We start from the raw sequence: 9430 nt of genomic DNA on the forward strand, positions 1-9430 counted from the left end.
CCCCGTAATTACGCCACTGTAACAATGAGAGAAAAGCGCAAAAATTCGATTTTATTATCTATGAGCTAGTATAATATATTAAAACCTATTATGCTTTAGTTAGTTACTAACTAACTAACTAACTGTTAGTAGATTATTACTGTATAATCAACTTGGAGCTTTCAATTTTCATTTTCATTTTACGGTGGGTATACCCAAATTATTATAACTTTGATCTATAAAATATCATTATTTATATGAAAAAATAATGTTATGCTTATATTACCTACCTACTTGATTTAAAACTCAATTTTTTTTCATAAATATTTTTAACTAATTGTTCAGATCAAATAACTAAACATTTGAAGGTAATAACTTATTTTCATATATGGGTTGTTAAAAAATCAACATTTTTGCGATTTTGGGTTGCGTTTAAACGTATGGGCGTCCCAGGTACCGTTTAAAGTTTAAGCGCACACAAGTAAGGTCCCGCGTACAAGCAGAAGCGCCCAGCTACCATAATATGTGTAGATACGCATATTTTTAAAAACATAAAATTATGTTTACCTATACTATCTGACCTGATAGAAACATAACCCCACTTAACACTACTACCAAAAGCCTGCAACGTGCAGCATGCCGCAAAACAATGTTTTTGGTATATTACATGCAAGTTGTTACAGCAATAACATTTCTCTGTGGATTTTTGGCTTGCTTATTAATTTAGTTAGGTACACTATACACGCATAAGGTATTGTTTTCTTATTTTCAGTGCAATTTTCCTATAACACTATCGATGTTACGGATGTGTTCAAGGTTAGGTTAAGGGAGAGAATTTCTTCTATTTTTTTACTGTTTCTCGGGTCAACCAATATGATTGGACCAGCGGATCGTAACATTTTCATTAAAACCACGCAGGGGAGCCTTTATTTTAAAACGATTAAACGCTTAAGTTGAATAACGTTAAAATTTTTATAACGTTTAAACGCATAGATTGAATAACGTTTAAATTTTATATAACGTTAAACAGTCATTCGATTATAACGTTTAATATCCATTTAACGGTAAACGGTATTATTATTTTTAATTTAAGCCCTGCTTGAGATTGCATGTATGTGGACCCCTCGAACGTTCGACGTACGTTATTGAATAGTTTTGTTGTATATATACCTAGTTGGTGTAGGGATATTCTTATTTTATGGGTAAGACACGCTATTGTGTCGTGGGTTTAAAACCACTTTCGGCGCCTCCGTGCGAATATTGCGCGCGCTCTACGTGAGCACGATAATATAATATAAAATGTGTAATGATTTATTGTTACAAAAATATATAATGTGTAGTAAAACAAGCGACACCGTTTTTGGCAATTTAATGTTTACAGCGAAATCCGTGTGCATCGAGTCGGACATCGCTCACGACTACGCGGAGATTTACACGCCTAGCCGGGAAAAACTGCCGTGGGACAAGGCGTGCAACAAGCCCCCGACGCCACCTTTGCACAGGTTCCCGTCCTGGGAATCTCGGATCTACCAAGTCGCCAACGAAGGCCTTTCGGCGGCGCCCACGGAGCCGACCTCGACAGCGGTCACCACTTCTTCCTCCACCACCGCGGCCGCTGTGCATCCGACCAGAGTGGTGACGTCGCAAGGGTATTGCGATATAAGCGTTCCGGTGTACGCCACTGTCAAAGGCGTGAGTATAAATTCGTACAGCAGCATAGGCGCAACTATAAGAACAAAAACATGAATATAAAATAACCCATAGGGGACTATTATATCTAAACCAATAGGGGAATATTTTTTTGGAAGGGGGCAAATCTTAGTTAGGGGTTGTGGGGCTATGCCTCCCTCTAGTTGTGCCAATGTAAGACGGTGCTTGTGTGTTAACGTATTCCACGCCTAAAAGTAAAAAAAAAATATGGGAAATATCTTGTTTCAATTTCTCATCGTGTTCATTATCTTTACAAACATCGTATGACATAAATTTAAAATAAATATTGGTCGCAAAAATATATAAATACACTATTCTTCAATGGTAGTGTTGCTAGCTGAGCTGATGGTGGATACAACTTGCGATGTCTTTACAGTTTTTATCAAACATAAACAGTTCTCTTGTATTTTTGTGTCCTTATATATGCGTCCATAGAAATTGAGAAAGATAGGAGTCGGCCATTCACTTATGATAGTCCTGGAGTGCCTTTCTTTTCTTATTTTCGCTGACTTCAGCAATCATTTAATTGGGCGAATGCCAGTCTGCAGTGGTCAACAAAATTGTGTTTGTGGTTTACTAGGAGATTCGTAAAAGATACATAATTTTTAATATGTCATACTTTTCCAGCAACCTGTAATTATTATGGGCCCAGACTATGCATTTTTGATCCACGATATTTCCTATGTATTAATTATTTTTTATGGGGGGGGGGGGGAACTATATGATACATCGCAAGTACTATTCGTTCGTTTTTTCGGCGATCAGTTGTTTAGATTAATTTATGATTTTTTTGTATGTATGTATATGCAGAGAGCCAGTCAGATCAGGTCCAGCCCGTTTACCGGCGACTCGTCGGACGACTCAAGTGACGGCGAAGGGGAGCACACCAACACGGCAAACACGCACAGCGTGGCAACCAGGATCACGAACAGCAGTAGCACCGACAATACGGATACCTCGCTGTCCAGTTCCAGTCCCAGCAAAAGTCACAAGACCGCGTCGACGTTCTCGCCGGTCAAACACAACTCTTCCGGGTCGCCGTCGAAAAGTACGAATTCGGTTCCATGTTTAATGTCTAGATAAAATATCCAGGCAGGGGGGGGGCTTACTTACAACTAATAATGAATAACAATATTTGCCACAGATACTTCGATGGAGTCAGGAATATCGGATGACTACGCGATCCCGCCAGACGCGATGTCGTGCGGTGAAGATTCCACAGAGTGGTCGTCGTTGGTGCTCAGGTTGAACTTGAATGGTGCTGCGGTTGTTGCCGACAGCCCGAGCAGGTGCGCCAAGACGGGCATACTCGATAAATCCGGACATTTAGCAAAGCTCGGTGGCAAGTTGAAAACGTGGAGACGACGATTCTTCGTGCTGAGCAACGGCAAACTTCGTTATTGGAAAACACAAGTAAATAACATCGCAAAACTTTGTCATCCAGACATTTATTAAACATAATAATATGCTCATAGACGTAAAATTCTGGGGTGGCTACAGCCCACCCAACAAAACTATTCATTAAAAATAATCAATAGGGGCTTATATCTAAATCAATAAGTGATATTTGGTAGGCTAAGCCTCCTCCCCTCCCATAGTTGCACCACTGTAAACCTCATTACGAGTTATATCAACGTCGTATTGCTTTCGATGTTTGTTTTATAGTAGTTGTATAGCTAGTTAGCAGTCTCGTGGTTTGAATCATTTTTATCAAATAAATATTTTGGTATTAAGTTTGTGAATTTAATTTTCTTTTACAGAATGATGTAGCACGAAAACCACAACGTGAAATCACAATCGACGATCTATGTCGAATAACCCGAGCGGATGGTGCTGCTACGTTCGAAATATCGACTACCAAAAAGACGTTTTACCTAACAGCAGATTCAATTGCAGCCATGGAAGATTGGGTTAAAGTTTTACAAGTAATTTCCATTTGTTTTTTCATCTCATCTTGTATAATGTTTATTAATCTGTATTTGTTGCACTTCATAATATAGAACGTGCAAAGACACAATGCTACCAAGTTGCTACTGAACAACGAAAACAATAAACCGACTATTCAAGGGTGGTTAACGAAAGTGAGAAATGGACATGCCAAACGGTGCTGGTGTGTACTCGTAGGAAAGACATTTTTATATTTCAAATCATCAACAGATACGGTAAGTTAAATATTATTAATAGTTTTGTTTAATTTTTTAATTATTTTACACTTCTTTAAAAACGTTTTAGAGTGCATTTGGACAAATAAACATGCGTGATTGCCGCGTAGAAACCGTTGACCATGTTTCAGACTCTGATAGCGAAGAACGAGATTCCAATCAGCCGCCAACAATAGCTTTGCACCCATCACATCAAGGTCCTCCAACTTATTTACTGATGTCTTCTAAACAAGAAAAGGTTTGATTAAAACAAACATATTGTATAATATTTTATATTTAATTTTTATCTATCCATTACAGGATTCTTGGTTATACCACCTTACTGTAGTTTCGGGTAGTGGATCACAATCTGGATCCCAATTTGAACAGCTCATACAAAAACTAATGGAAGCATCTGGAGATCCAAGTAAATTCATTTTTATTAACTTTTTCTGCAACAAAAGTCATTATTAACAATATATAATTTCTTTCAGATTGTGTGTTGTGGAAACATCCAACTCTATTGCACTCCAAAGAAGCGATTAGTACGCCATTGACTACTCTATCTATAGAATCGTTGCAATACGAAGCTATTAAATTATTCAAGGTATGTGTAAATAAATAATCCAATATTCATTCAATTGTGTTAACATTATTTTATGATTTTTATTTCTTTTAGAGTTGTCAGTTATTCATGTCAGTGGCCATCGAAAACGCTGGTATTGATTATCATGTGGTATTAGCCCAAAATGCATTACAGTTATGCTTGGACAACTGGGAACTGCAGGCTGAGTTATTATGTGCCCTAGTCAAACAGACGTCTAGGCACGCGTCCCACAAACACGGAGTCCAGGTATTCTCCAAACTGCGGCATCGTGTAAGTTCCCCTTCCCATTGCTTTTTTTGAAATTAAAAAAACAGTCATGTGATCACAATTTATTATTCTAACACTTCAATTAGTCAATAATTTTAGTTCAAATATTATTTACATTTATTAAACAACTATAATGTATTCAATAAATATTATATTATGTACATTGACTGTTTTATTAATTTCTAGCTTTTATTGTGATTATTATTTACTTATTTTTAACTACTCAGTGTATGTTTATTTGCTATGTATTTTTTAATGATGGCTACTGTAGATCACAGTCTTATTCCAAGACTATAAATATTCTTAAATAATTACAATTTCTAATAATATTAATATTTTGTTTGTATAATTTTAAAATATCTTTCATAATCTGATTAATGAAACAATTTTTTAATTAAACTTTTTTAATTATTTTACACAATTTTAGTTACGTTACATTGTGACTAATGTTGGGTTGTATATAAAATTTATTAATTTAATGGTCCACTAAAATGTAACGGATCAATCATGGGCCACTGAATCATGTTTAAGAGATATGTTCAATAGCTCACTATTGATTCTTTAGTGATTGTTTATGGAACCCAGCATAGCTATTATAATAATTCTGCAGTTAACCATCATTTTTAATTTTAATTAAACAAAAAACATTGCATACGTGGTGTCCACTTATAAAATTTCTACACTTGTCCTGATATTTTTATCACAGGGTTTTGAAACTGGTTTGATTATCATTCTACTATTCCTCCACCTATGGATACAGGATATTGTTTAAACTTTAAGGGCAAACATTAACATTCAATTTAATAGTATTTATAAATTATAATAATAATAAAAATAACTAATTAATTAATAAAACATAAAAATATAATATTGTAAAGATTAGCTGTGTAACATCAATTAATCAATATTTTATTTTCAATGTGCTGTTTCAAATTTATTTAAATTGTTTTTTTCTATTTAGTTTGTATCACAATTCACAGTTATCTACTTTGAGCAGATAACACTGTAGTTTATATTGAGTGTTATAGTAATATTTAGTTAAAACAATAGTTATATATTGCATTATTTTATTTTAACAATTTGTTATTTAATAAAATGTAATATATTTAAACAGTTTATACCTCTTGTGATACAATCCTTAACCCGTTTCAAACCCTTTAAATTTTTTTATAATGAAGCATTATTAATTATTATATTAATTTATATCTTAAAATGTAATTTGTATTTTATATTTTTATTTTGCTCAATTTAACTGTTTATTTGCAATATCCTATTTTTTTTTTATTAATAATATTGTGCATGTAATCGCATGATTTCAAAATACATATTGTTTAATATGTGATCTGACCAAAAATTATGATAACTTACTCAAACGAAAGCTGCGCAGTTTGTGGGTCATTTCTTAAATTGTGGAGGGGGCTATATTATTATGGCAAACATACACTAGTTGAGAGGTTTAGGCATTTAGGCACCGCGTGTCCACTGTTTTTTCAGCAACTTTTATTGTGCGCCACACAGTCGCTGTTCACGTGTGATGCTGCCCTGGCATCGTCGCCCACCATCAGCACGACCCAGTCAGTGGTTCCTGGATCACCAAACCACAGCATGACTGCACCTTCAAGCCCAGCCACATCATCATTACTAGACCACTGCAAAGCCAATCCACCAACTTATGTGTTTGTTCAGGGCTGGCAATTGTTGGCACTGGCTGTGTCTCTATATGTACCAAAAAACACCAAACTTCTTTGGTTTCTCAAACTGCACTTGAAACGCAATATTGATAACAAGTATGTAATAATTTAATAATAGTGGTGTGGACTGTGGAGTTGTAATGACTATATTTATTTTCTAGGACTGAATGTGGAAAGTATGCGGCATACTGTGAACGCGCACTTGAACGGACAATATTGAATGGCACACGAGAAGTGAAACCGTCCAGAATGGAAGTACTGTCGATTTTATTGAAAAATCCTTATCACCATTCATTGCCACACTCCATACCTGTTCATATGCTTAACGGGACCTACCAGGTACAGAAAAATTGCATATGATAAAACAGTGATACATTTTTATTGCCTCAGTATATTTTTATAAATTTTGGTTTTAAAGGTGGTTGGTTTTGATGGGTCAACAACTATTGAAGAGTTTTTGTGCACGCTTAATCAAGAAACTGGATGCCGAGATAGTCAACATTCAGGTTTCACATTGTTTAGCGATGATCCCATCGAAAAAGATCTCGAACACTATATCGAATCCCAAGCCAAGGTTAGATACAATTTGAGTTTGTTTGTTGAAGTTATAAATTTAAAATTATTTATAATTTTATAGTTGTGTGATGTAATATCAAAATGGGAAACCGCATTGCGTGAAAAGGGTTCTGGAAAATTTGAAAACACTAGAGTCATACGACTGATTTTTAAGAACAGACTGTATTTCAAATCATTCGTGAAGAAGGAATCTGATCGGGAGAGGTTGTTGTTATGCTATCAAGTGAATCAACAAGTGGTCCAAGGCCGATTTCCTCTTACCAAAGAGCTTGCATTGGAGTTAGCTGCTTTAATGGCACAGGTATGACACATCAACTTAGTATTATTTATGGTATTAAATGTATACATTTCTCAAACAACTTAAATAATTTCATCTACTGCTTTCAATTTAGATTGATTTTGGTGAGTTCTATTGTGAAAAAAATCGTGGTAGTGGTGGTACTACTAAAGAATTACAAGTACTTCAAGCACTTGATAAATTTTATCCATTTCGATACCGTGATGGGGCTTCCCAAGAAGCAATAAAGTATGCAAATTAACTAATAACTTCATACATATTGAAAACATTTTTTTTTTTTTATTTAAATAAATTGTAATCATTGTCATTTTATATTTTAGACACCTCCAAACTGGTCTTCAAGAGAAATGGATGTCTCTTAAAGGAAGGAATTTAGTTGATTGCGTTAGGATATACTTGACTTGTACCAGAAAGTGGCCTTATTTTGGATGCACTCTTTTCCAAGCCAAAGTGAGTGATGATGAATGATACATATTACTGCTGAATAGATTACTTTTATTATATTATTATTCATGCTTAATTTTTTTTTTTTTTTAACAGATGAAGCATGGAGAAAATACTGTATTGCCAGGCACTGTCGTATGGTTGGCTGTATCTGAAGATAGCATCAGTCTGTTGGAATTGCGTTCAATGCAACTTATTGAAACATATATGTTCGGGCAAGTTCTGACATTTGGTGGTTGTCAGGACGATTTTATGTTGGTTATAGCATCTGATTCTGCTATTATAGAGTCCCATAAACTTTTGTTTTCTCTAAGCAAACCAAAGGTAAATTCAAAATTCTTAAATGAAAATTGATTTTTAATAAGTGCTTTATGTTTGATAGATCCTCGAAATAACATTGTTGATTGCCGACTACATGAATGCATTAGCTCAGAATAGCGCATCACTAAGCGGTACACTGAGCCGCAATATGCAGCCTGACATATTAAAAGCTACTCCAGACCATCAATTGCATAGAAATGATTCACAGATTAAGAAGCGTATTGACTCATGACAATAAATGTATACTTAGTATTTGAATTATGATGTGCCACACTATTAATCGTTGTGCTTGCACTACGGCCATACAATATAACAATATACCTACTATATTATTATAAAATGAAATACTTTTCATTATTTACAGTCTTATTTAATGCTAATATAACATAATTATTTTTTTTTATTTAAGTATTTTAATTTTGGCTGATAATGCCATCAATTTACAAAGTTTAATTTTTAGCAAATACTTGTTGAATAACGCACGAATGCAAAAAGACTAGTAACTTTAGGTGTTATAATATTATATAAAATTAGCCTAAAAATTATGTTACCAAGTGGTTGTACAAAATCCAATTAATATTGTTAAAAAAATAAATGAATAAAATAAATAATTATATTGTCTCGATGAGGTACTTATGTGGCCATTGATAACCGACTGCCATTATTAGCAGGGCTTCCAGCCCCTTTTAGCATGTATATTCATCATTAAACACCATTTTATCCTGTAACGATTAATTAATTTTCGTTTAATAATTTGTTACAATTCGAATTTATACAAATTGGAGTCTGATAAGAAATGTGTTCAATTTTTCATTTTGAATGCCCCCTTAAAAATAATTTTACTGTTTTCATTTTTATTCTTGTTGATTTTTTTATCAGCCAAACTAATTTTGATTTCTAACTATGGATGTTCACGAGTACATTTCAACCCAAAGAATATTGTATCTACCTAATTGTTTTTTTTTTTTTTTTTTTAATGAGATTTTTATTGAAAACAAAACTTTTTTTTGTTTTGTTTTTTGTGCTTAACAGACTTAACATCACATTTTTACTCTAATAAAAGAAAGGTTGTGCTATTGGTTTTGTACTTTTGTGTTTTATTAGTATATTACCCATAAACTGATACAGAGTGTTGGTATACAGTAATAAATTGAACATTGAAGATCATAACAGTGTACTCATTGACTACAGTCAATACACAATGTATATTGTTATATATTTATGTGTATACATTCGTCCATTAAACAAAGCCACAGATTAAAACTAACCACAATAGGCCATCATCTCAGTAACCAGGTATTTGACTTTTAAAGATCATCATTATTATGGAAGCGGGTTATAACATATATTAAGTCTTGGCCTAAATCTAAGTGTAAATTGAATTAGTATGGTACAC

General features: G+C 33.9%; 1 protein-coding gene across 6 annotated transcripts in view; it reads left to right on the forward strand.

The window, feature by feature from the left end:
* LOC100167519 (uncharacterized protein CG43867) overlaps nucleotides 1–9121 on the forward strand; it is a 25677-nt gene extending 16556 nt beyond the window's left edge. For 4 of the 6 annotated variants that reach the window (XM_008187017.3, XM_008187020.3, XM_008187018.3 and 1 more), the window contains exons 5-21: nucleotides 1361–1671; nucleotides 2500–2737; nucleotides 2834–3102; nucleotides 3450–3614; nucleotides 3690–3851; nucleotides 3922–4089; nucleotides 4152–4257; nucleotides 4325–4437; nucleotides 4510–4707; nucleotides 6223–6491; nucleotides 6557–6734; nucleotides 6814–6969; nucleotides 7033–7272; nucleotides 7364–7497; nucleotides 7590–7719; nucleotides 7810–8037; nucleotides 8096–9121. In XM_008187017.3, the coding sequence (XP_008185239.2) occupies nucleotides 1361–1671; nucleotides 2500–2737; nucleotides 2834–3102; nucleotides 3450–3614; nucleotides 3690–3851; nucleotides 3922–4089; nucleotides 4152–4257; nucleotides 4325–4437; nucleotides 4510–4707; nucleotides 6223–6491; nucleotides 6557–6734; nucleotides 6814–6969; nucleotides 7033–7272; nucleotides 7364–7497; nucleotides 7590–7719; nucleotides 7810–8037; nucleotides 8096–8266 (3236 nt within the window). In that variant the 3' untranslated portion in view covers nucleotides 8267–9121. Of the gene's footprint in view, nucleotides 1–1360; nucleotides 1672–2499; nucleotides 2738–2833; nucleotides 3103–3449; nucleotides 3615–3689; nucleotides 3852–3921; nucleotides 4090–4151; nucleotides 4258–4324; nucleotides 4438–4509; nucleotides 4708–6198; nucleotides 6492–6556; nucleotides 6735–6813; nucleotides 6970–7032; nucleotides 7273–7363; nucleotides 7498–7589; nucleotides 7720–7809; nucleotides 8038–8095 lie in introns of all 6 variants that reach the window. The other 2 variants (XM_008187021.3, XM_029487419.1) reach the window with 1 other exon arrangement.
* The last annotated feature ends 309 nt before the right edge of the window (nucleotides 9122–9430 follow it).

Source organism: Acyrthosiphon pisum, chromosome A1 (genome assembly GCF_005508785.2).
Source record: "Acyrthosiphon pisum isolate AL4f chromosome A1, pea_aphid_22Mar2018_4r6ur, whole genome shotgun sequence".
Lineage (NCBI taxonomy): Eukaryota > Metazoa > Arthropoda > Insecta > Hemiptera > Aphididae > Acyrthosiphon > Acyrthosiphon pisum.